General features: G+C 41.0%; 1 protein-coding gene across 4 annotated transcripts; it reads right to left on the bottom strand.

Moving 5' to 3' along the window:
• Positions 1-597: 597 nt before the first annotated feature.
• SLC26A8 (solute carrier family 26 member 8) lies at positions 598-27,502 on the bottom strand. Of its 4 annotated transcripts, XM_083619444.1 has the most exons (22): positions 27,287-27,416; positions 26,464-26,612; positions 25,951-26,053; positions 24,920-25,107; positions 23,189-23,328; positions 21,828-21,944; positions 19,724-19,899; positions 18,326-18,490; positions 16,560-16,709; positions 15,077-15,159; positions 13,450-13,597; positions 12,849-12,962; positions 10,976-11,053; positions 10,058-10,153; positions 9,154-9,260; positions 7,262-7,331; positions 6,424-6,516; positions 5,850-5,981; positions 4,423-4,752; positions 2,679-2,733; positions 2,354-2,547; positions 598-1,106 (listed from the first exon to the last, which is right to left on the bottom strand). In XM_083619444.1, the coding sequence occupies exons 4-22, from the start codon at positions 25,090-25,092 to the stop codon at positions 852-854; spliced, it is 2,676 nt and encodes an 891-aa protein (XP_083475570.1). In that variant the 5' UTR covers positions 25,093-25,107; positions 25,951-26,053; positions 26,464-26,612; positions 27,287-27,416; the 3' UTR covers positions 598-851. The 4 variants fall into 4 exon arrangements, with proteins under 4 accessions (XP_083475570.1, XP_083475569.1, XP_083475571.1 ...); XM_083619443.1 differs by lacking the exon at positions 26,464-26,612 and having other exon boundaries at positions 27,287-27,419; XM_083619445.1 differs by lacking the exon at positions 25,951-26,053.

Here is a 27,502-nt window from a genome sequence, read left to right as displayed (position 1 = left end):
ACATACTATACTTTTATCTCAGTCTAAAGGTGAAAGGCTTCTTATTATCCACAGCAACTCATGCTTCTCCTTTTTCTCTCATTTTAAATTCCTGATGCATCTGTCTTCTTGGTATATATTAGGACATAGCAAGCCCCCCCCCCTTTATCAGGATGCTCTTGGAAGAGATCACACGGCTGTCTCTCAAAAGAACTCCAGATCCACCATTGCGCTAACCAGATATTTTCACTGCATTGCCAAAGCTGTGCGGTCTTGTACAGATTCTGTTTCACCTTTGACAAGTCCTAAATCTTAAGGCACCCTGGCTCAGTTTGGGATTGGTCTGAATGAATCTGGTGCACACCCTTAGAATCCACTGCTATTGCCAGCAGAGGAGAAACATGGTACTGTTATTTGGGCACCAATGGGTCTTTCATGGCTTCTGTTTTGCTCATTCAGTTGTTCAAAATAGGCTCTAATGGAGGGTTAGTTAAGGTTTCTCAGCAGCACAGCTTCTTACAAGACAGTTCCTTTTCTAGACATTCCAGAGACGAAAAGTAGAGAGTCTTTTTTGTGAAAAGGCACTCAACAATAACACATGGCAAAATGCACAAAAGCTTTGGAAATTAAACAATTTAATTAATGGTTCTAAGTGTCATAGTTAATTTCATTTCTCTCACTCTTTCTCATTGTGTTTCTGATCTGCTCTGTATGTACAACAGCATTTCCTTCAGCAATGTCAGGGAAAAAATGGTTAGCTATTTTAACAACATTAATTTAAACACAGAATTTCAAAAAGGAGCAGTACAGACCTGAATCATGTCACATATGCACCATTTTTTAATGTAGCTAATTCTAATAGATCTCATAATTTAGACATCACTGTTATATTTCCATTTTCCATCCCAGTCTTGATCATCTTCATCTTCCTCAATGGGAGATGTTTCACGCTGAGGGAGTGCCTCTATATCACTCTGGAGAGAATAAGTGCGGAAAAGATCTGATATGGGCTCATCAATGTAAGTTTCGCTCCGTGCACTTTTGATTGAGGTAGTTTCTCTGTTCCCATTGGACTGCATGCTCCTCCTATCTGAATGAGGACTCCTCCCTGAGTGTTGACTCCTATCCTGAAACACACAAAAATGCACAATGCCTATATATATTTTATATTCCCAGTTAATGTTGCTGGTCCATCCAATTGGTTGCCAAAAAAGTACTACATTTTATATGTTCGTAGGAGTCCCCATGCCCACGCACAGTTGCAGAAAGCCATAACTCCACAAACTTGCAATTTAGCTGAGGAAGCTAAAATAAAGATGCTCAGGCTGTCCTGTTAAAAGACCACAGGCAACATTCAGAGAGGAGGGAATTTCTGAAAGCCACCATCTTTTTAACACTGACTTAGAAATAACTCCTGTTGACACAACGGCTAATCTTTGCCTTACTAATTGCATATTAGTCCAAATCTCTTGGGTTCTCTTTGGGTAATGCAGAGTAAACAGGCAGCTTGATTCCTAAAGGCTGCTTTTATGATATTCTTCTCAGACTAGCTTGATGCCCAGAAGCATTTTCTGCCCTGAATATGTCCCCTTCCAGGCAGGGCTCAAGTATGGCAAGGTCAGGCCAATTTGCTTTGCAGCCCAAAGCAAAGGATAAGATGACACCTTCCCATTCCCATTCCATGCACAGGGGCTGGTTGTGCTGGCAGCTAAATCTTACTTCCTGAGTGATAGGACTGTATCTTCCCCTGCACACACATTGCACTTGTACAACTTCTCTCCACCCACAGCATCAAGTGACGTTAGCACTTCATTCTACCTGATGGATTTCCTCACTCCTGCTTTAGATATAGTATCTTCTCCCTGGGACATCACATTTAATTTTTCCGTGCATTTTGGAAGACCAGGGGGCTAACACATGTAGTCACATAATGTTCTGAAGCCTATAAATGCCAGCAGCATTGTTTCCTATTGTCCCTGTGATCATGATGTTCAATTTGTGCATGTTCAATTTGGGTATGCTGCCCAAGGCTGGCCGTACCATTCACCTAGGCTCAGTGGTTTAGACCACAGTGCCACCCGTGTCCCATGCATTTCACATAGTACTCACAATTTAGGTGTTAGTAGAGGAGAAAGGGGGAGAATTTATTTTTCCTAGCAGCAAAATATTTGGGACTGATTCCCTATTGCAGGAAACAGATAGAATGTTCTATGCTACTGGGCTTAATAATTCATCTGGAAAGATCTTTTACTGCTAAAAAAGCCACTGAAACAAATCATTTATATAACTCCTAGTTGAAATGCTCAGACTGCTTTTCTGGATTAGCATTTGTCAGGTCATTACATTGATCACGGGTCTCAATCAACTATTATACCTTTTCCTCATTTAGAGTTACTTCAGCCAACACTTCCTCGGGCAGGATAATACTAGGTTCCACTGGCACAGTCTCTTCCAAGAGTTCTGGCTCCACTGCATAGAGTACTGCGTCGTGTAAGGTTGGAAAGAACCGTGCTTTAGTAACACACTGGTCAAAAAAGTCATGCTTTTCAAAGGTCCTTATTACAGTGGCTATAAGATTAAAAAAAAAAAAGAATAATCACACAAAACAGCATGATTAAAAGATGTGGCTTTACAACAGCATTAATCATACAAACAATATCCAAAATTGCTAATTTTAAAAGTGCAGCGACTATACTCACGATGACAGGCAGCTATCAGGAGTGTGATGCCAATATTCTGAAATGCATGACACAGCTGTAGAAGGGAAACAATGTATTAAAATGGGTGATGTTTTCAGTCTCTAGATCAGGGGTGACTAACGCCTGGTTCTGGGGCCTGATTCTGCCTCCCAAGCAAATTTTCCTGGCATGCCACCAATATTGGCAACAGTAAACATACACCAAAACAATTTAAAGCAGAAATGGTGCAGGGGTGGGCAGAGAAGTTCAAACTTCTCCACCTAATTCAGAGCCCTGATGGGGGATGTAAACTGCTCCCTTCCCAGTAGGGATGTTGGAGAATTCCAACAAAAACAGGAGTGGGAGCAGAAATTGCCAGTGTTTGCTTATTTGTCCCACATGCAGAATGGAAATCATCCCAGAAAACAATATGTAATTGATTACATTCCTTCCTCCGCTTGTCATTGTGTTTCCTCTGCAATGGGGTGGCATAACATAGACAGCAAAATTTATGCATAAATTATGTAAGTTAAGTAATTTTGCTACAGAAGACACAGAGACAAATAGTATAGTTTTTTTAGTGTAAGAAGCACTGCAGCGGAATGAACACAGTACTGTATGTGACGAATACAGAGCAGAATGGAAAACGATGCCTTCCAACATCCCTATTTCCTAGTAACCAGAGGAATCATTTGATAAGATGGTTTTGGTTTCCCCCCCCCCTTGCTTTTGGTATTTTTTTTAATGAAAGGCTGTGTACAAATAATGAAAGGCAGGTATACAAATAACTGGAAGAATGAATGGGTACTAAATGGTGGAAAGGCATAAAAAACAGAAAGGTCAAATCTGTAGCCCATTAGGTGAGCAGGAATGTGTTTACAGTCCATATGAAAACCTATGTTAGTGAAATGCATATATTGTTGGGCAATTTGCCACAGTGATATTTGTTCTTTTCTGAGTCATCTTTTCAACAAAATGTCTATTGCTTTGATCATGTAACTTCTTTCAACCCCTCTTTAGTACCTTTTGTTGTTTCCAATTCTTAAGCTTTAGGACGTTCATTTTCAGTGTTTCATGATAATATGACTGTACTTGCTTTTTCAGTTTTGTGGAGGTTTTTTTGTCTCTTCTGACTCAGTTACGTTCTGAATCTGATCTGACCATCTGTGTGGTTCTTAATGTTTTTTTTGGGGGGGGGGGTTGTTCTTTAATCCTTCCTCCCTTCCTTAATCCAGGCAGACTTACATCCTAACACTTTTGGCAAACATCAGTTTAGTTTGTATCTAGAAACCCAAGTTATGCTCCCAGTTTCCCCATCATCTGTTTTTTGTAATTGGCATTTATACATAATTCAATTCTTAAGAAACTTATCAAACGTTTGGCTCCCAAGACATTTCCTGCAAGCCTGAAAAACTCACCTGCTGAATGTAAGTGGGCTTGGGACTTAAACATGTGGCAGGATCATATTGCACATCAATCCTCCTTTAAGTAACTGAAAAGCTATTGTATTAAAATATTCCCCCCCACCATTATGGGTAGGAAACTGGCTATCTGAATCATTCTAGTTTCTCCTAAGACTTAGTTTTGCCACATTGCTTGCAGCTGATCTTGCTTCTGCTCTCATATAACTTGTTCATGACCACCCATATTATTATTTTTTAAAAGGACCTTTAAAAATAAGAGCACGAGTGCAAGAGAGCACTAGTTTAAATGAATACTATAGCAAAATAAAAACCACTAAGCTGCAATAGTTCAGGCAACTTACCTCTCGTAACAAATAGGAAGCTTGTAGATCTACAAAGTGCACCATACTGAAGTCTAAAATAATGGTGTGGATCATGTAAGTGGATGTCTCTGATTCAAGTGGGTGCAAATGCGTTGTGGATCTCGTGACAGGGGGGTTTGAGCAAAACCATAACCTGTTGAGATCTTCTTTCCTCTTTACATACTCCTGTCCTGTTTCCCTTTCTATGTAATGAATCTCAGAAGGGTATCTGCTCTCAATTCTTGACCAGCGTATTAATGCCAAAGAAGAAGCAGATGATATCTCATTAGCTGTACGAACCCGCCTTAGAAGCTTCTCTGTGTAAGGTACCTAGAAACACAGGAGAGATGAGGTTCTAGAGCAGGCTAGGACAATACTCAGCTTCATTTATGCATTTTCCCTTTCTCCTGTTAAAATACGTTTAAGAAAACTATGCCTGTGTTACAAAGATATGTTAGCATAGCCTGGCTAAAGCAAGAAGAACCCTCACGCACCCAAGAATTCTGCCATTCTCAATTTAGGCTGCAATCCTACACACAAATTTCAGTGAACTCACTGAGCCTTGCTGCTGAGTGGATACGCATAGGGAGGCACTGTTAATCATGCCTCTTAGTGCTATCAAAAGCATATTAATTTTAGAAACTATCTTTGTAAAAACACCCTTGCACTGAGTTTAATGTCCAGCAGCCCCAATTATTTCAATAGAAAAAGAAACAGTGAACTGGATGAGAAATACTGAGCATCTGACCCTGTCCCATTTACTGTGGGGTGGTTTTCAACAGGAATTCTGATCCAGGTATTGGATGGAAAAACTAATGTGAATTTTTCATTCTGACATATAGGTTTGAGTGCTGTAGGTCTGCAAAGCCACCAAAGCTCAAATGTCTAAATACATAAAATAAAAACCTTGGTGCATTTATAATGGGAATGGAAAACCCACTCTGTTGACCTAAAGGAGAAGAAGGGATTGAAAGGAAATTTTCTTCCCTTCCCTATTACATGCACAATATTCCTGTGCAGCATAGAGGCTTTCTGCTTACACTGAAGCATCAACAACAAAAAGCCTTTTCTATGGCTCACAGTGGGACCAGCTCCCACCACTACAGCAAGGGAATAGAGGTCTGCTTACGTTAGAGGCCATTAGCTCAATTACACTTCGAGAAAATCATGTAAGCACAGCATAGGATAGGCATCTCTTCTTCATGTATTCCTCCACTGAACATCTAGTTTGGCCCTAAGGAATGCCATGTTTTATATAGACTGATAAATGGAGCTTAGATATTTTTCATTGAGTGATGCATAGATGTATACGCCAGGCAGGTGTGGGCTTTTGATTTAGGCAGGGTGGAAGCAATTGTCTAAGTGACACCTGTATGGGAATTCTCAGAGAGTTCTATGTAAAACAAACAAAGAAAGAAATCTCTCACCCTTGGTAATGGTTCAGGTGGCTCACAAACACAGGTACAATTTAAATCCTTTTTCTGTCTAACGCTAGACATACTGACTGAGATCAAAGCTCTCATTTCATTTTCATCAAGTGGCACAGCCTTCAGGTCCATCTGAAATAGAAATAAGGATAGATTATCAGATATGGCCAGCTTTGTCTACTGCAGAGGTTCTGAGTAGGGAGGGCAAACCTGTCATTTTCATTTTCTCCTTTTTCCGATTTTAAATTTGATCCTCCACATTTCCACATCTGTTTGTGATTATTTGTTGTTGTCAAAGTCCTCATTAAAATTCATAAGCATTTAGTATGATTCTCCTAATACACACTTTGGTATGCAGCTTTGCCCGATATACACATTTTTGCAAAGAAACATTCTCTAATAGAATGCATTTTTGCATATTATTTTCACTAATATGTGTACTGTATTATATGCACAATTTGCCCCAGTATGTGCACTTCTGTGTACACTACAGGAGAACTGCATCTCAAAAATTCAGAAAAGTGCAATTTTGGAAGGATCTTTATCTGATAATCATTTGGAGGGCACCATTTACCTTATGTAAAATGTAGGATTTGAAATGTTTCATATTTGCAGTTGAAATGGAGGCACAGCACTGGAACATTTTCACCCCCTGAATCTCTATAGCCTAAAAAGAGAAATAAAATTTAAATCTTAAATTTAAATCTAAATCTTAGTGGAACCTGCAACAAAATGTTGCAGTGTGCAGTGCTCCTGTTCAGGATTCCTCCTGCAGTCTTTCTCAGAATGCAGTTTACCATTCCTCTGTAGCCCCAAGAGTCCAACAGCATTCATTGCCCACTAAATATGCAGAATCACAGCAGAACTGTTTTTGGGTTTCCCTCCTCCTCCATGGATTAATTTTTATCTCCGCAAACTTTCCCCAGTCCTACCAATACCTTTCTTCTGTGCATGGATGACACCATTTGGCTACATAATTCACATTTTTATTGAGATTATTTGCTAATAAACTGGCACCTTGCAAAGAAGAATAATTTGCACTTTTGGTATGATCTAACACCAGAGGAAGCCAGACATATAAAGCAACATTTGGACCATGCAGAGATTGAACAGAGTATATAACACAACATTTGTGTTACAAATCTGCTTTCATTGCTGATGTCAGGGTCACCAAGCTATAGTTGTTAATTAAATCCTGTCAGAAGGATCACCATGCTGTGTATTTTCCAGAGATGCTTGTGGGGTTCCTGCAACACTGTCTTTTCAAGTATGGCTCTTCATTACGAGTCATAAAGGTGGTAATTATACACAACACCATTCCTGGAATTAATTCAACCTGATGCGTCAGCTGCTAGTGTGCTAGTGAAGGGGACTGGTTACAGCAAAGAATATTTATTCCCTCCTACCCTTACCTCAGCATAGTCAGAAAAACTGCGATAAATATTGGTGTTTGGAATCTGACCCAGTGTCAACATCTTCATTCTGAAACAAAATGTTGTTAGATTGCCTTCTTAAAAATTGAGCAGAGCCAAACCTTTAGCCAAGGAAAGAAACCATGACAGACACAGACAACTATCCAACTTTGAATGTAGTTTTAAAGAATGGAATGGTCACAAGCTCCCCTTGAATTACCGGTATCTTGTTTATTTTCATGTCTCTCCATGGAGAGTGGAAAAGAGCAGGTAAAATCTTATCCTAATCTTGCTATAGTATGGAAACAGAGCATTTAGTCAAATGTGCAGTATGTCTCTCCATCAGAATACATACAATATTGTTACTCCAGGCTCAGTGCCAGACCACAAGTTGTATGAGCATCAGTTACATCTGTAGGGAAGGTGTTTTATCATCTTTCTCTCTTTGCCCTTGCCATGCACAGATCAAAGAAAACAGTGGTGGGTTTTTTTCTAGTTGGCTTGCAGAAACTCCTGCCCCTCCACCCACTCACTGTTTTCCTTAGATCATTGCTCAAAATCATTGCAAGCACCACAAATACATGACAGTGTTTTCTCTTTAGTTAAGTCTATCTGACTGGAACCCAAGAAGAGATCCTTTCAAGTTACCGTATTTTTCACTCTATAAGACGCACCAGACCATAAGACGCACCTAGTTTTTGGAGGAGGAAAACAAGGAAAAAAATATTCTGAATCCCAGAAGCCAGAACTGCAAGAGGGATCGTGCAATGATCCCTCTTGCTGTTCTGGCTTCTGGGATAGCTGCGCAGCCTTGCATTCGTTCCATAAGACGCACACACATTTCCCCTTACTTTTTAGGAGGGAAAAAGTGAGTCTTATAGAGCAAAAAATACGGTACGCATCTTCCCCAATTTGGGCAAAGCAATTATTGCCCAAAGCACCCATCTCCAAAGGTTTATAGCGTATGTGACCTTACTCATGCTGTCTCAAGCCCCAGTTGCTTGTGCTCTCTCTTCCACCACCCTGCTAGCCCAGTATATGGTGAGAGGATTTTACTAGTCTTTGCATTGAAGAACAATATACGTATATTCCAGGCATATTATTTGAACTTCGTGGCCTGCTCAAGGGTAAGGCCAGCTGGATGCTAATTTTGTGTTTTAGTTCACTTTGCACTCTGCTTACTTCTCCTCTGCTTCTTTACTCATTATAATATTTCATGGCCAGTAAATTTGAATTTTAGAATTTGTTGTATGCCTTGAGTGAGGCCACAAATGAGCTAAGGAAGTTAGAGAAGGCACTTTTAATTAATTAACTAAATGATAGTTATATATTATCTAATTATATATAATTCATATACTTGCTAACTTTAAATTTATGGGATACACTCCTCCTCAAGAGCTTTTGGTATAGCACCACTGCAGATCCAGCCTCCCAGTAGCAGCATCACTACTGCTTACCAGGGTGGTGTGGCACAGGCTGTTGGTAAAGTCAGGTCAGCATAGGTGCACCAACAGGAGCTCTGGATTGACTCTGCCAACTCAGCAAGTAGCACATCCTGGTATTGCTGAGCCCCTGCACCCTCACCACCCTGGCAAGTAGCAGTGGAAGGTTCTGTGGTGGCACCCTAATGGCTACTCTTGATCCTCCTCTTTTCTTTTCAATAATCCTGTTAGGCTGTCACAGCTGACATCAATATATGGAGAATGTCACAACCCAGCTACTATTCTTTGTAATTATCACAACAGTCTCCTTAGTAGTGGCCCCTTCCCATAGAATTCATCATTCTAGACACTTTTCTAATATACTCTGGTAGCAATATACCGTAATTCCCATTCTCCACACACACTCTCACCTGTAGCCCTATAATACAACACTACCATAGTAGACAGTACCTGTGTGACCGCACACTTATTATGAAGAAGGCAAATCCCATAGAAATTCCCAAGCCAATATCCAGACCAAGACAGATTACAGACAGAAAGGTCACAATCCAAATGCCCTTTAAGGAAAAATGAAATAGGGGCAATATAAGCTACTTAGCAGGGAGAAAGTTGAAGATAAAACAAAGTACAGTGTCAACGTGACAAGACACCCCTCTGCCGTTTTTGGTATATAAAGAATAAAAAATCTGAAGGACTGGTTATTTAAACCATGAAGATTCTGTGTTTGAATTTAGGGTACAGTTCTCAAAACTACTAGAACTTCGAAATGATCTATGCACTGTTAACATTACAGAGTCATGATGGTCTTGGTTTAATAAACAATAATTGATCCAAGAACAAGTAGTGTGCCTATGCGCTCCCTCCTCAGGCCTCTTCCCATGCACGGCTTCAACAAAGCTATCCTAGCATTTTAAACCACAGTTTCCAATGATGTCCAAAACCAGCATCACATCTTGGTTTTATATACTGGTTTGGAGGGAGCCCTTAAACCACAGCTTCCTGGAGGTGGTTACTTAACACCACCGGGAAAAACTTACATACACCTCTAAGCTTTGTTTGCATTGAGTAAAATGTCACAAGAGGGAAGAGTTACATCTTCCACGGTTCCATGGTCCAGATCCACACTGGGACACCCCATGGCTGTGTTGTTGTTTTTAAAGAGATGTTGAGATCTGTCAACAGTTCTCTGTCAATTTGTCTAGTTGGATCCCCAAATCATCTTGAGCAGCACATGCAAATATATGTATGACAGCACATCTACACTGGCATTGCACCTCTGCTGCCGTGGTGTAACATTAGGTGATACCCCATTTAATTCCCCTCTCTAACCCCATGTGGATCATACGACACTTACAAAATCATATTTATCTTGCCTCCACAAGAAAGGGACATCCATAAATTTTTCAAGAAATGGGAACATGTTGACCAGTACAATAGCAGCCACAACAGCCTGTGGAAAAAACAACAATAACTAGCTATTCTTTTGCCAAGGATACACAGCTCATTTAAAATGGCTTTGTAGCAACAAACAGTTTTATTTGTTTAGCAAGCCAATGCTATATCAATATATCATGTTGTATAACTCTAAAGCCCCTACCATTATGTGTACATATTATAATTTTCCTACCACTTTCAGGTAATTTCAGAGGTGGTATTTCCACTAACCTAGTTCTGCCCAAGGTGGAAATATGGTACTATTCCAGGAGAAACCAGCAATCCCTTGAGTTTCTTCTACCTACATGTGGTAGAAACAGACCCAGAGAGCTATTCAAGGAAGCACTGTAGCTCTGCAGTCTCTCAGCCACTTGCGAGGTCACAGAAAAACATGGAGGAGCTGCCTCTCCCCCACTCCAGGATCTTTAAGGTCAGAAGATGTGACTTTGCCAGACTCCACAGTCTCAGAAGACAGTCTCAGTGCAGTCCACACCTTCCCCATGCTGTAGCAGCCAACAGAGGTCCTTTAATAATGGAGGTGGGTAAACAGTAAGGAACCCCCTGCCAACTTCATAGGGCCTCAGCAATCTGCTCCCCTGTGTGTGTGTGTGGAAATGTTGGAACCTGAAAGACATGCTCCTGAAAGACCATGTCTTGCTTGTTTGATTCTGCCCTATCTGCTACAGCCATCTTCCCTATAGCCTCAAAACCGTGACACATTGAATGTGCCAACATTTACATGGCCAAAAGATGTGCCTTTTATATAATAGAATACAACAGAAATATGTCAAAGGTGTGGAATCATTGTTTACTGAAATAGCATTTCACATTAACTTACATTAGGAAGGTACTGGAAGTAGGTTCCCAGCTTTAACACAACTGCCAACATTAAGGAAACTCCAATGAGAGCTGCAAGCTAATTAAAAATAAATACTGCATTAGAAATGTGTTCTGGTACTGATGCTCCAGTGCTGAGTTCAGTGGTTTAAAAAAATCAAAGTTTTTATCAGGTACAACAGTCCATCTTACTGAGAACACATTCAAAATGGTGACTTTCATGGAGGTTAAAACCTTGACATTTCAGTTTGTGTGGATAGGTATTTTTATTAATTTGATAAGAATGTAGTAGTATAGAGCCGTGGATCTATAGCAGAAGCTTCAAAAAGCAAAATTATGATGTGTCAATGTCACCTTTCACATACAGTAATTAACCAATTTGCTTCTGGGACCAATTCAAGGTGCTGATGACTATTACATATAAAGTCTTAAACTATCTGGCACTAGGATATAGGAAATAAGCTAGCCAAGAGAGGTGTAGCTGGCAAGAACAAGAGATAGGACCTTTTTGATGGAGTTACTACAATTGTGAAACTCCATCTCAAGTCAGATTGGTCTCTTCTTTGCTGTCTTTTAGGTGAACATTTTTATTCCATCATGCTTTTAGTATATTTTAATCTTGCCTGTTTTGGATTCTTTTCTTTGGTTGTTTTAATGTTTTAATAAGAACAATAACAATTTCATTAGTTATACCCCACCCATTTGCCTGAGTTTCCCCAGCCATTCTGGGTGGCTTATAGCATATCTAAAAAAGCAAATCATCAAACATTAAAAACCTCCCAGGGCTGCCTTCAGATGTCTTCTAAAAGTTGTGTAATTCTTTATCTCCTTGACATCTGAAGGGAAGGCGTTCCACAGGGAGGGCAACACAACCGAAAAGGCCCTTTGCCTGGTTCCTGTAACTTTGCTTCTCACAGTGAGGGAACCAGCAGAAAACTCTTGGAGGAGGACCTCAGTGTCCGGGTTGAGTGATGGAGATGGAGATGCTCCTTCAGGTATTCTGGGCCGGGGCCGTTTAGGACTTTAAAGATCAGCACCAACACCTTGAATTGTGCTCGGAAATGTACTGGGAGCCAATGAAGATCCTTTAGGACCAATGTTATATGGTCCTGGCAGCCACTCCCAGTCACCAGTCTAGCTGCTGCATTCTGGATTAGTTGTAGTTTCCGAGTCACCTTCAAAGGCAGCAGAGTGCATTGCAGTAGTCCAAATGGGAGATAACCAGGGCATGCATCACTCTGGCAAGACAGTCTGCAGGCAGGTAGGGTCTCAGCCTGCGTACCAGATGGAGCTGGCAGACAGCTGCCCTGGACACAGAATTGACCCGTGCCTTCATGGACAGCTATGAGTCCAAAATGACTCTTAGGCTGTGCACCTGTTTTCTCAGGGGCTCGGTTACCCCATTAAGGACCAGGGATAGTAAGCCACCTTGGAAACCCCCTTTAGGAACAAAAGCCAAAGTACAAAGTACTTTCATAAATAATAAAAAACATGTGTTCCTGTGGCTGTGCTCTCAAAGCAGCCAAAACCTTTCATATAAGTAACATAGGCAATACTAGAACTTCTCAATATACAAGAAGCTAAAATAAAATGTCAAGATACAGCAAAGTAGTTCTCAGGAAGCCCTGTTCTCATTAAATAAATAACACCCACACTCCATTTTAAATAGGTTTATGTAAAATCAATACATGTTGACTCTGAAGCTATTTTAGTTCCACATTCCACAGAGGAAAAAATAAGCCCTTATCAGTAACCCTACTCAGACTTCCATTGAACTCAGTAGAGCTTGTTTCTGGTTAAACATGTTTTGGATTGCCCATCCTATTAATGGAGGTTTAAAAGAAATGGTGGGTTTCAACAATCAACCAACACACCTGAGTTTTTCCACCTGTCTTCTCCTGAATAACAGTTGTAGAAAGAGCACAACTGACAGCAAAACTTTTAAAAAATGAACTGGTGACATTGCATAGCCCAATTGCCATCAAGTCCTGTAGGAGGTAAATAAAAATTAATCACAGTCAGATTACAATGGTAAAAAATAATTTCTTTTGAAGTATGATGCATTTACAAATCTTAAAGGAGAATGCGTGGGTAAAATCATTCATGGGAACAGTGAAAACTATCCAATTTACCCAAGCATTTAATGTAATCCCACCTTTTTTTTGGACATGCTACTTTTTATGGTTTTATCTGTTGTGCCTTCTGCTTGAAGCCTTGATTGTGAGTTGCCTTGAGGACCAAATTAATCAATTAAATAAATAAACAAACACTGGTGAATGAATTCTATAATTATCACGTAACATATCCCAGTGTGCACCCCAGCTTGCTTAGAGAACTAGTAATAACTAGAGATCTGCATCCTTTCTGCAGTCATCCTGCAAAACTACAGGAAATTATACTTAATCCTCATTGCTTTAATCTCCCTGAGCAACAAAATCTTCTCAAAGTTTCTGGCATATGACATTGAATTTATACCTGAGTGTGTCTGATGTGATAGTTGTGGATATTTCCATACTTCTTTGCCACAAAGATGAGAAGAAAATAGCTCACTATGGCCAGGGATGAAGCGTGCAATAAAATCTTTTTCAGGTTTGAAAAGTCAGGTAATGTAGGATGCAGAAATCTGAAATAAGAAAGATTGCCTTCTTCATTTTTCAATGAACATTCCTGAGAACTCTGCCTTGTAGCTTTATTTAGGTACAGGATTTATTATTTCTGTTTAAACACAAACACCTTTACTACCAGGAGGAGAAGTCTGTAGTGAGAATTATGAGCTAAAGCTTGAATGCTGCAATGAAATCATTTTATTGTTAGCTAACTTGGAAGCTTTTGCCAAAACATGGGGCACAAATCTTTTAAGCATGAAATAAATGAAGGTGTAATGATACAAATGTCTTATAGAGGCATATGAGGTGGGCTTGTCCAGTGATTTCTCCATTTTTGGCCTGAAGTTGCCATCTGTATGCATCTTGTACTGGCAAAATCCTTTATATTAGCGGGTGCTCGTGTACTTTCAAATTATAGTCTATAGTATGGGGACTAATGGAAGGACAACGAAAATGGATTTTATGACCTCTTGTCGTCACTAAGCAACTTGTACTTCAGGCCTGAGATAAATACTCACCATCTACTATAAAACAGACCTTAATGCCCTTGTTGCATTTGAACGCATGTTCTATAAACATCAACTTTATCTGGATATCTATTCAGACATTTGAATGGCATATATTGTCTTGATCTGTATGTGTAAATTAAGATGTATGTACTGATGCTTATTGCACTGTGAAGGTGAGTTGATGATTTTGCTTTTGTTTTTCCTATTTTTTTGTTTGGGTTTTTTTCCTCTCTGTTTGCTTTTTAAAATAAATCTGCAATAAAAAAAATCAATAAAAAACATAAAGTAACTTTTAACAGAAACTAGCCTGGTGACCCAGTGTTGTTGGAGAGGGAGCACCACAATAAGTACAGGTTTCATGATGACCGATGGTGCATGAACATGACTGACTCTAGGGGCACAAAACTATTTTCATTGACCAGAGACCACTATTCTTATTCTTGATTATTATTATTATTATTATTTCTTATTAATTAAATTTGTATACTGCCCTTAATCAGCAGCTCTCAGGGCAGTTGACAGCATAAAATACGATACGTAATAAAATACATAAATAATAATACATAAAATAAAATACATAAAACACAAAATACATAATAAAAACAAGCTTCCTCCCCTTCCACAAACATGTTAATCAGCCAAAGGCTTGGTTGGAGAGGAACCTTTTCACCTGTTGTCTAAAGGTGTATAATGAAGGCGCCAGTCCATCCTCCCTGGGGAGAGCATTCAAAAAATGGGGAACTGCTGCCAAAAAGGCCCACCCTTGTGTTGCAACCCTCTGGACCTCTTATAGAGGAGGCACACAAAGAAGAGCCTCAGATGATGCTTGCAGGGGACTTGAGGTTCATATGGAGAGAGGTGGTCCTAGAGGTTTGGTATCAAAAGCTACTGGAAGGTTGAGGAGAATTAACAAGGACACATTTTCCCCGTCTCTCTCCCAACAGAGAGTACTTAATAAAGCAATATATTACATTGTAGATTACCAACCTCTGGGGGGCCATTGAAAAAACTCCCATACTGGATTCAGCGTACATATGGGTGTGGGTGGAAAGTATGGTAAACACAATAATCTGTAAAAGAAAATGAAATTAACCAACAGATTTTTTTTTTTTTAATGTACAATGCATAATATCTACCCACCTTGGAGCAGGTAACAAAATATTAACAAAGTAATTAGAAACACATCCCTACAATTCCTACATCATGCTCTGATTAAAGTTTCAAATTTCTCAGGAATACCATTTCACCTTCCCTGTTAGGGTCGCCATGTGTGTCCATTTTACAGAGGACAGTCCTCTATCTGAAGAGATGTCTGGTCAGATTTTAGAGATAAAGAACCTTAAGAAAGGAAAGCAGAAGCCTTGAAGGTACCTGGATAGCCAACTGAGCAGGCATATTGGCTGCCTGTTCACAAACTTCCTCAATAAGACAACATGTACTGTATTTAAATTATAGTGGCTATTTCTATATCTGTATCCATGCGTACAAATATGCATATCCACATTCTATGCAAATCTCTTCTGTGGGGTGATGTGTACATATTTAAAGAGGATGCTTCCAACAATATGTTACAGGAATTTTTAAAAAGCTAACCTGAAATTCTAATGCCAGCTCTAACATTGACTCTGCTTCAGACAGCCATGGCGACTGAGCCTACTCTGAACTCACCTACTGAAGTCCAGCTTTGAGATTCCTCCGTGGTTCTGCGTTATTGCAGAAAGTGCATTGTGTTTGTGCTCTTTCACCATGGTCCCCTTTCATCAAAGGTCCCACCTCATGAGAGCAAAGCCCATACAGCCAGGTAATGTTGGGCATAGCTCCATGACATGCAAACAGTCTCTGGAGTTGTGGCTGGCACATGCAGGGCTTATATCCTGTTGTGCTGTGATTGGCAACTGAGAACGGCCATATCCCTAGCGCTCCTGTAATGTGGAGCTTCCAACTCCTGTAGAGTTGAATTTCAATAATCCTTCCCTTTCAGTTTTGCCCCATTCCAAAGGCAAGACCAGTGGGGGTAAGTGGCAAAATGTCTGTCCCTAAATGCACCCTTAGCACTCCCCATTTTTTAAATCTCTCTTCTGTTTCTTCACAGGCGTCTCTTGTTCCTATCATGCTTTCCACTGGTATGAGGATGTGGTTCTAACAGCATGTGGATTTTCTGTTGGTGTGGACCTATTTCCTCCAGAGGTGTGTGTCCTCCTGTTCATCCTGACCCCTCCCAGCTAGCAGATCTGGTAGCTTCAATTACTCCATAAGCATGCCTAGGATTTCAGCCTTAGAGAAGGTGAATTTACTTGGTGCAACTCTCTTCTTTATACCAAAGCCTAAAGATAATACAAAGGTTCACGGATATTGTTCCTTGGACAGGTTCTATGCTTAAAACACCACTCAGGTTATTTTCCATCTAGTGAGGAAATGACTGTCTGTGAAGCCTAACATATTTCTTATTCAAAGAATGTAAGGTACCTACCAAAAGAAGCTCCATAGGAAACTCAACGGGACTATGTTTGTAAGTTATCTTAATGCATTTGCTGACTCTCAGCATTAGTACAGATAGCAAGAAGAGCAGTATACTGGTGGAATTAGCTTTTGGGAGGCCCATGCAATAATACACCAAGTTCTGAGGGGAAAAGAAAATATTCAGCAAGAAGAATTTTTATAAGGGTTAATTAATTCAGTAGCATGGAAATCAAATTCAGTAGCATGGAAAATCACTAATATGCACACACAAATGATAGCAATTGCAGGCAAGTATGCTTTCTTCACAACATTGCTATATGTTTCTGTATATTAAAGGTAAAGGTAAAGGTACCCCTGCCCGTACGGGCCAGTCGTGTCCGACTCTAGGGTTGTGCGCCCATCTCACTTAAGAGGCCGGGGGCCAGCGCTGTCCGGAGACACTTCCGGATCACGTGGCCAGCGTGACGAAGCTGCTCTGGCGAGCCAGCACCAGTGCAGCACACGGAAACGCCGTTTACCTTCCCGCTAGAAAGCGGTCCCTATTTATCTACTTGCACTTAGGGGTGCTTTCGAACTGCTAGGTGGGCAGGAGCTGGGACCGAAAGACGGGAGCTCACCCCGCCACGGGGATTCGAACCGCCGACCATACGATCGGCAAGTCCTAGGCACTGAGGTTTTACCCACAGCGCCACCCGCATCCGTGTATATTACGCATTCTGTATATTACAACAGAAGAAATCTGTATTCATCATTCATGTGTCCCACAACCAGGGATGGGGAATAAATTTGCAGAACTCAGATTCAAAAGCAGACTCAAATGATTTGATCTAGGTAGGTTATATTCCAGATTGGATCATGTGTCCACTTCAGAATCTGCAGTCCTTCTGATCCCTTTACAGTGCGGTCTAAGAGCTACAAACTGTTTCTGTCTCTCTCTTTATTAAAAAAAACAACCACCATCAAATAATTGTAAAGTTGGAATGACCCTAATTTAGTCCAACCCCCAGCAATGCAGGAATCACAGCTAAAGAATCCCTGACAGATGGCCATCCAATAAGAGCTGTTCCACTGCTGAACAGCTCTTATTGCCAGAAAGTTATTCCTAATGTCTAGTAAAAAATTTATTTTCTGCAAGTTGAATCCATTGCTTCGGGATTTATTAAAATCCTGTTTTTAAAGGCTCAAGGAAGGTTATCCATCTGCCCACAACCTGGAGCAGCTATCATGCACAACTTCGGTCCACCCTGGGAGCAATGGGACTTGGTGGTGCTCTAACACTTTCACATGGAATTGTCCAAAAGAAACATGGCTGACCTAAGTTAAAAAATAAAAAGTGGGATCCTATCTGCACCTAATTCCCATTTATGCAGTGTCCTTAGACTGTGCGTACAGCCCCTGTGTGCATCCAGACTTTACATCAGATGCAAAAAGCACAGTCCTCAGTCACATATACATTTCTACACAAGTAAATGCACTGGGAATGTTCAAACACTCTAGCAAAATTGTGTAAGTCTATACAGGCAAATTAGGTAGATTTGCCTTTAAATGGGAAGTGAATCAATTCCTTCCGCATTCCTACATCCAACGCATGAGGGAGACATAAGGGAAGCCTCTGGAGGGAACTGGTACTGCATTAATTCCCCCCCCCCCCCCCAAGCAATTCACAGACATTTCAACTAGTGGCTTACAACTTTCTGCTTGCAACTTCTTAAACTGATCTCCCTGTCCCCTGCCAAGAAACGGGATTAGCTTTGAGTAAAGGCTGGATTTACTCACGTAAAAAAATGCCAAGGGTCCTGAATGGAAGTCAATTACAATCCCAAAAATGAAGGAGAACTGGGAGATAATAACATGTAGTGCTGCTGCAGTGAGGTAAGCATTGATGAGACTTTCTGACAGATATGTTGTGACAAATCCCAAGCCAATGCAGCACAAGAGCAGCTAAAAGGAAGAGAGGCAAAGAAAGAAAATGGCACCTTTAAGGCCCAGTTGTACACCCCAACTTTCTGCAGTGCCAAGTCTACTTATAAAAGCTTGCCATATTACTTGCTTAGAGTTAGAGGCAGGCAGGCATTTTTCCAGCTGTCCATTCTGCAAGGCAGGAAGAGACTGTTCTGGGGAGTCTCCAAATTAGTCCACCCTTTCAGTTGCCTGAAGTAAGTCTATTGTTGCCATCCCCCACACTTTTCAGCAACCTCTTTCTATCTAACCTCGGAGACCATTGCCCCCCCATCCTCAGACCTACTTCCCGCCCTCCCTTATAATTCTAAATCTCACTCACACCCCGCCCTGCCAGTGGCGTAGCGTCGGTTGTCAGCACCCGGGGCAAGGCAAGTAATTTGCGCCCCCTAACCCGTGGAATTGCGCCCCCTAACCCGTGGATTTGCGCCCCCTAACCCATGGATTTGCCCTAACCCCAGATGTTGCGCCCGGTGCGGCCCACCCCCCCTGCACCCCCCACGCTACGCCACTGCGCCCTGCTCTTAACATCCAATCCTAAAGAAGGCACATTTGCAAATGAGAAGAACAGTTGGAATCAATATAATTTCAGCATGGTGGGGGACCAAAGACCCTGTAAATGCCAGAGAAGGGCATCTGTGGGTGCATGTGCTTCTGCAGGCACCAAGTTGCTGATCCCTGGTTTAAGTTCTAAGGAGAAGCATGAAGGCACTGCAAAATGTTCACCTATTTAAAGTATCTGCACAAGATATCTATATAATCTAATACTCAGCTAATGTTAGTATATTTTCTGACCATAAGCCCTGTTCTCATGTTTCCCACCTATCTGATCAAGAGTGAAGAGGGATCATACTTGCTTGTCTTGTCCATATCCTCCTCACAGGGAGTGGAGTGTGAGAATGTGTTCTATATTCATACAACTCTATGTGGGATCTGGAATCCCAATTGTGGCACTTTTCCTGGTAGCAAGGACAGACCTAGGCATGCATAGCCTCTTCTCGTCCAATATAAAATGTATGTATGGAACATGGGAAGGGAAATATGGTTATTTGGGGGAAGTTACTTACAACATTGAAACTGCCCAATGTACTGGTATTGAAGCCATATGCTATGTCAATCGTTAATTTCACGAATCAGTTTTAAGGAATGGAAAGCTTTCTGCAGAAAAATGTAACATTTCAGAAATGATAACCAATAACCAAGTGTGTTTCCTACCTGTATAATCCCAACCAAAAATGTCGTAGATGCAGTGTATGTTAATACTTCCATATAACTGACCATAAACGCTGCATCTGAGAAGTTGGCCACAGTTCCGTTAAATGGCACTCTTAAATTAAGATTAAGGGTGTTCTGAAAATTTGCCACCATTGCATTCAAAATGCTGAAAGAACCTGTTACCAACAGAAGGAGAAAACCCAAAGCTAAAAACAAAGCAATTCCAACAACCACTTTAAAAATTAAATTTATATCCCACTTTTCCACCAGAGAGCTCAAGGCATAAAATGTCCATGGATAGGTTTCACAGTAGCAGGGCTGTGCAGAGCTGGTAACAGGCCCAGACCAGATGGGAAATGTAGGCCCCATTTCAATCTCCTTTGCCTCTATGGGGGGATTTGAGCAGGTGCCCTCAAAATTGTTGGCCCATGCCAATTGGACCCCCACTGTTCTGGCCTGAACAGATGGTATAAGGACAGCCAGACTCCCTGCACAGAAGGTATAAGGACAGCCAGTCTGCATTTAGGGTATATGACTGACCTGAGCTGCCAAGTGGTCGGGGCTATAACCTTGCTCCATTACAGCAGGAAGGGGAAACACTTTTCAGCCCAGGGACCACATTCCCTTACGGGCAGCCTTCCAGGGGCCACACACTTATGGTGGGCAGGGACAGCCACTCTTAACTTTGTACAGTAAGCCACATTACAACCCTTCAACAGCTGGAAGTTTCACACACATATACCAGTCTGTATAGGCAAGGAAGAGGTGTCATCAGAGTTCTAGAACATATGCCAGCCAGGCAAAAATTGAGAGTACACAGAACAGGGCCAGTGAGTGGTCTGGCCTAGGGAAGAATCCTGAAGGCTGGTTAGAGAGGCCCAGAGGGCTGTATTCAGCTCATAGGCCAGAAGTTCCCCTTCCTGGCTCTACAGGGCTGCTGTCCAGGGTTGGCATTGTTGGGCACCTGCAGAAGCCTACGTCCCAGAATATGCCCCACTGGCACCTCTTGGCCCTGCCTCTGTTGCTCATTCTCCTTGATGTTCCTCTGCCTGTCTCCCCTAAGCAAGTGGACATTGGCAGGAGGAGCAAGGAGCAATATTCTCCATTCACCTGGCTGCGTTGCAACAGGGCCCAAAGGGAGAGGGCGAGTGAATGAGAATTGGAGGCAGCAGTAAAGAGGAAGTGGGCCCAGTCAGGAAGAAAGCCTGCCAAGACCAGCTTGCTCAATGGCCTCAGTAAACCTGGAGCTGGTGTTGTTCTTCCAGGTTCAGAGAGAAGGTGGGAATGGGGTTCTCCTTCCAACATACTTTCTACTCTCCTCTGCCATGCCAGGCAGTTTAAGCAGAGCTTTCCTAGGCCTCAGTCTGCATCATCCACTAGCCCACTCTACATGGGGTGGCCCATTACACATTGTCAAAGAAGAGGACATGCATCACTCCCCACAAACAGGTGAGGACACAGATATGAATACATTTCCATATGGTAATGGCATGTATAGAGAAAATTATAATTAATGACTCTTGAAGAAGAGGAGAATAATCCATTTTGACACATTATTGAACTGTTTTGAATATCTCTGCAAACCTTTTCACGTGTTACAGATTTTAGCAGAAAAGAGATCAAACAACACTTCAGTAAAAACAAGACAGCTGATATTTAAGGGGCTTGGTGACTTGTGAGTGAAATATTTATTACCAATAAATCAAAATGAAACAGAAGATATGTCAGAAGACATAGGGTAATATCTAATGGTATTACTCATGCAGATTAACGGCCCTTGTGATTCAGCAGAGATTTATATCAACAAAATGGGGAGGGAGGCAATTTATCCCAATTTCCTGTCCCACTACAATCCCCCACACCACCTCCCACATTGTGCTAAAGGGTCAGCTAATTCTTTGGAGTGTAAGGGCTTCAGAGAGGAGGGGCCATCAGCAAAATTCTCCTCCCTCCTTCTTTTACTGATAGAAGCCTCTGCTGGAGCAAAGAACCTCCTATCCACATGGATATGACCCCTAGATTAATAAAAACAAAGTTTACAATCTCTGTTGGCAAACAGTACATTCCCTAGAAGACTGAAATAGCCGGGCAGAACAATACTCACCAATGGACATATGACGTGAAGTTCCAAATATGACATATGCTAGAGAGCAGCAAAATGCAGAATAAAAACTATTGATAACTGGTAGCGGTAGTCCGGTTATCACTATTCCTGATAGCCCTGGAAGAATGTTTTATAAAGAATGTATCAAAAGTATCAGACAGATTGTGTCAAAGCAGGCAGTTCATTAAATATTGGAAGCAAGCCAAGCCTAGTATAAGTGATAAATTACTCTTATAGCACTTTTCTGTGCACAAAGTGCTTTACAATGGTCTCAATAGGAGATTTTCCTTAAGGCTAATTTCAGTGCAAGGGGTGATTCTAATTTGAATTAAGGAACCTTCCCTCCGTGTATGCTGTGGTTCCAATGTAAGTGCAACCATGCCCTCTAACTGAATAAAAAAAACTTCCCTGGCAGGCTTCCTAGTTGGGCAATTAAAGTAAGGTCTTCTTTTGGCCTTCAAAGCCCACTTCTTCTCCCTCCTGAGTCTCTTTGGCCTCTCTTTTACCACACTTTTAAAGCACAGCTAATGCACATTAAAAGCACATGACCAAAAAAGCCTGGGGACTGTGATTTCTTAAGGGCATTGGGAATTGTAGCTGTTTGATGGGGAAACCACAGTTTGCAAAATTCTTTGAAGGGAAGTCAGGTGCTTTAAATACATGTTGGGTGTGCTTATGGCATTGATCTGCCTTCCCTCTCGGTTTGGCTTTCTCGGTCAGCCGTACACAAATAAAATTATAAGTAGCACAACGTTTAATGACTCCCCTTATCACCTAGGAGTCAAGGAGCGGTAAAGGAGAAGATTCTCTAGCTCCCATATTTTCTGGTCTGCCAAACAGAGGACTACTTCTCCTCTGGAGTAAGGTAAGGGCAGGGCTGGCCCAGGATGTTTCGCTGCTCCAGGCAAAACTGAAAATGCCCCTCCTCCTCTGCCCAGGTATTCAGAGAAAGATGGAGAGGAGCAGGTAGTGTGTGGCAGGTGCATGGGTGGGAAGAGGCTGTGTGGTGGTTACAACAACCATATGCTGGCACCAGCAGTCTGGAGCCTGCCACCTTGTGGTGACCGATTTCCCATGCCTCATGGGCAGACCAGCCCTGCATAAGAGAGACTCCAGGGCAGGGATGGAGAACCTGCAATCTTCCAGATGTTTTTGGTCCAAGCTCCCATCACCCCTGACCATTGGCTGTGTTGCCTGGGGCAGATACAAGCTGGAGTCTAGCAACATTTGGGGAACCCCAGTTTCACCACCCCAGCCCTAATACTTTTTAAGCTTGTGTTATCCAAGGGTGGAAACTCTTAAGTATTTTCTAAGGGAAAGGGGAGAGAACTTAAAATAAATAATAAAGACAGCTTGTTTACCTTGAAAAATCTGCACCATCCCTACATTTATGCCAGCGTGTATGTCTCCTAAAATCCATTCAGTGACACGATATGAACAAAGCCAGTTTAGAAAGGGAAACACATTGAGAATGAACTTCCGGAAGAGTACCCACGAGAATCTGAAACAAATTGAACTGTGCTGTTTCTAAGTAAAAGCTTTGCAACTCATCAATTGGATGACTTTCTCCACTAACTAGAGCGACACCTTTGTGGATTAATACTTCTCAGCCCTGTGCTTTCATTTATGTTTGGTGACAAATGCCAATATCCCTGATGCCTTTAAATTGTGTTAAGCTTAATATCAATTTTACATCCATGTTTGCAAAAAAAAAAGTAAAAAAAAAGTGAGGGTTTCATTCCAGGAGACAGAAAATCTGAATACATAAACGTCGTAAGAATGAAAGAAGAAGCTGCTGGATCAGGCCATTGGCTCATCTAGCTCAGCATCCTGTTCTCACAGTGGCCAACCAGATGCCTGTAGGAAACCAACGGGTAGGACCCAAGCACAAGAGCACTTTCCTCTGGTTTGCAGCAACTGGTATTCATGGTTAGTAGCCCTGATAGCCATATCCCCCATGAATTTGTCTAATCCTCTTTTAAAGCCATCCAAGTCGGTGGCCATCACTGCCTTTTATGGGAGTGAATTCCATAGTTTAACAATGCACTGTGTGAATAAGTACAGTGGTACCTCGGGTTAAGAACTTAATTCGTTCTGGAGGTCTGTTCTTAACCTGAAACTGTTCTTAACCTGAAGCACCACTTTAGCTAATGGGGCCTCCTGCTGCTGCAGTGCCACCGGAGCACGATTTCTGTTCTCATCCTGAAGCAAAGTTCTTAACCCAAGGTAATATTTCTGGGTTAGCGGAGTCTGTAACCTGAAGTGTATGTAACCTGAAGCATATGTAACCCGAGGTACCACTGTACTTTATTTTGTTTGCCTTGAATCTGCCAACACCCAGCTTCTTGGGATTTCCATAAGTTCTAGTGTTATGAGAGAGGAAGAAAAACCTTTCTTCTTCCACACAATGCATAATGTTACACACTTCAGTCCTGTTTCCTCCTATTTGCCATTTCTCTAAACTAAAAATCCTCAAACTTAATATATCCTCATGGCGCGGGGTGGGGGTGGGAGCTGCTCTATCCCTTGATCATTTTGGTTGCCCCTTTCTGAACCTTTCCCCAATTCTACAGTATCCTTTCAGGGGTGAGGGAACCAGAACTATACACAGCACTCCAAATACAATCACACCATCAAATCATTATCAGCAGGAATTTGCTTTTTCCACAGCTGCCACACATTAGGTTGACATCTTCACTGAGATGATACTGACAGTTCTGACTCCATACGTGTATATGTGAAAGTTAAGGGTCTCTCCCCCCCAATACGCATCACTTTTTCTGGAAATTAGTATTTTTTAAATCGTGTGAAATTTACCCTAATAAACACATTTTGGCCTGCAGTTTCAACTAATATACACATTTTTGCAAGCAATTTATCCTAATATAATGCATTTTGGTATGCTGTTTTACTAACATATTCATTCTTACACACATTTCCCCCTAATTTTGCATTTTTGTTTGGTTGGAGAACTGCATTTCTAATATATACAGGAAATGGGGATCTATTGGGTTCAGTGCTTTTGCTGCTCACTTATAATATAAAGTGTCAGTGGTAATCTTCAAAGGGAAAGGAGTCCCAGTTTACCATACCTGCACTGGATTTTCCGCCTTGTTGGAGGGGTATCAACTTCCCTGGTGGATGTGGCATAAATCTTTTGGTCATGATCTTGTTGGAATTCTTCTTCATTGTACACTTTTCGGCTGATGTGGTATGTCACCCTCAGTGGCTGTCTCTCATTCACAATATTCTCATTTGAGTCCATTTAGTCACAGTGGTTCTAACATATTAACACAAAAAACCAATGAGATCAGGAGAGTTAATCCCCTACTTCATAAGGTTTTTGAAATCAGAAAGTTATAGTTATAACAGGTGCAAGCCTGATCCCAGAGACTGAAATTCTCAGTCCGCAAAGCAAAACCAGGCCAACTGCTGATCAGTGTGCTGATCACCACATAGTGGTGGAAACATAGTTCAGGAGGTCTCAGATATGAAATATGATAGCCTGGTAAAGAGAAGGCCTGATTTTTATTTACATGCCAATAAACATTTTGGGGGGGGAGGTTTATCTGTACTAGCAGCTCTCTGGTCACCTTGATTTTATATAAAATAATGATTAAAATTTAAAAATACAGAATTTGATGAAGAGAAAAAATAGTTTTCCTAATAGGCCTTATAAAACAATGTCTTGTCCCATTATTATTATTATTATCAGGGTGGCTTTTCCTGAAGTTCCCCAAGGCAAATGCATTAAACCTAACTTAACCCAATATATTATTTCTATAGAATTCATCTTACAACTTGTGCCTGCAAAGGGTTTCTTTTTCTTTTTCAGAACTGAGTTAACAACAAGAGAGGAAAAAATGGTATTAGGGGGTTCACATGAAACCAGGCAAATTATACTTTTGTATGAAATATTTAAAAGAACGGAGAATCAATGAGTCAGACAGAAATGGAAATAATTTTACATGGTCTTGTTAATGATTTTAAGATGACCTTGGAGGTTGATAGGCAGATGTTATTTGAGATCTATTGATCTATTTTGTTAAAAAATGTCATTTGTGGCAAATATCCTTTAAAAAGAACCAGTTACACAAATAATGAAAATGTCAACCCTTAATACTTAGTGATATTTGTTCCTGGAAGATGGATTGGCTGGCTTCTAAGAACTATTCAGTACTTCCATCCAGTGACAGAAAACAGAAGTGCTGTTCTTTGTGGCAGTCCTTTCAGCGTAATTGAGAGAATTACATTCATGAATCAGCCAAGAAAGAAATAGAGTAGAAGGATCATTAGGCATATCATTATCCTTTTTTATCCACTAACACAGATTTTAATTATTATTATTTTTGATCAGCAATACCATGGAAGGTGCCATTGGGGGTGGGGGTGTTTGATTCACTCCTTTTGGAAAATCAAAAAGCTTCTGGATAATCTGCCATCACAACATGAAGAATAACTAATAATTTCCCACCAATTCTAGATAGTTTTTTCATATTAGTGCAACTGCACCTATGAGCTGGCTATATGAGAAACACTGAAAGAGGATAGAGGATAAGTAAAAGGATAAAAATAATTGCATTTATATTCTATCTGGTAGTTATAAGAACTACAACTGAACTTTAAGAATTGGCACCTGAATTTGCTTTTCTTGCCTCCTCCTTCCTCTTTCCTTTTGTGCTGTGTCTTCCAGGCAAGCTGGTGGGTAGGGACTCGCTTGTTTTAAATGACTGCTTAAAGGCCCCTCTGGGAGCCTTCTTGGCTGAAGAGTGGGGTACAAATGCTCTAAATAACAAAGAAATAAGTTGAACAAGAACATGAGAGAACATGTTCTTAAAGGACTGATAAGAAAAAATTGTTTTGTGCGTGGAAACAATTAGAACTTAAAAATTGTATCACCACCATCACCACTCTCATCAGCCTTTCTCTTTAATAATTATAAACTCAAAGTGGCTTGCCAAATTAAAATCTAAGTGTTAACAGCAAGACATAGCAGAGAAGTTTTTTAAAAAAAAAAAACAAAAGTATATAAGAGTAATAAACCAGATTTATATTAGTAGTGGATTGGCAGGGGAATATGATTATCTCCTTTTTTGTAACAAAGTAGTATTTGCTTATATCAGATGCCCCCACCTCCAGTATACAGAAACTGCTACCCTATCCATGAGGGGTCCTGTTTTGTGGCCCTACTGGTTAGCTCCAACACTGCTGCCTAGTTAAAGATATGTGTTCATGGTCCTATTTCCAAAATGAATTGCAGGCAGAAGAGGTTTTTGCCATCCTCGAGACAGGTGAATACCTGCTCTTTAATGTGAAAGAGAAAAAGGGGTTGGGGTCCTATGTTGTGTTGCAACAAGAAATTACCCCCCGCTTTTTGTTACTAGCGACTGACTTATTTTTTAAATCTTTAACAATATTAGCCCAGTTTAATATCCTACTTCCTCTTGTTGTTCACTTACCATTCTGGATGATTCAGCTCCTTGATCTGCTACTTTCCTTTTTGTAGCTACGTTACTCGTTTCTCTCTAACAGTTAGAACAGTTTAGAACCTCTGTGTTCTTTTAAATAGCATCAGTGGCAGTCTGGCACTGGGACTGAGCGTTCTGTTGCATGATGTAAACATTTCCCAGGCTTCCATAGTTCCACTTGATGGTGCTAACAGTTGTCAGTAATGC

The sequence above is a fragment of the Podarcis filfolensis genome (genome assembly GCF_964270895.1).
Source record: "Podarcis filfolensis genome assembly, chromosome: 6".
NCBI lineage: Eukaryota > Metazoa > Chordata > Lepidosauria > Squamata > Lacertidae > Podarcis > Podarcis filfolensis.
Note: the sequence above shows the minus strand (reverse complement) of the source record. Positions and strands in the feature narration are given on the sequence as shown.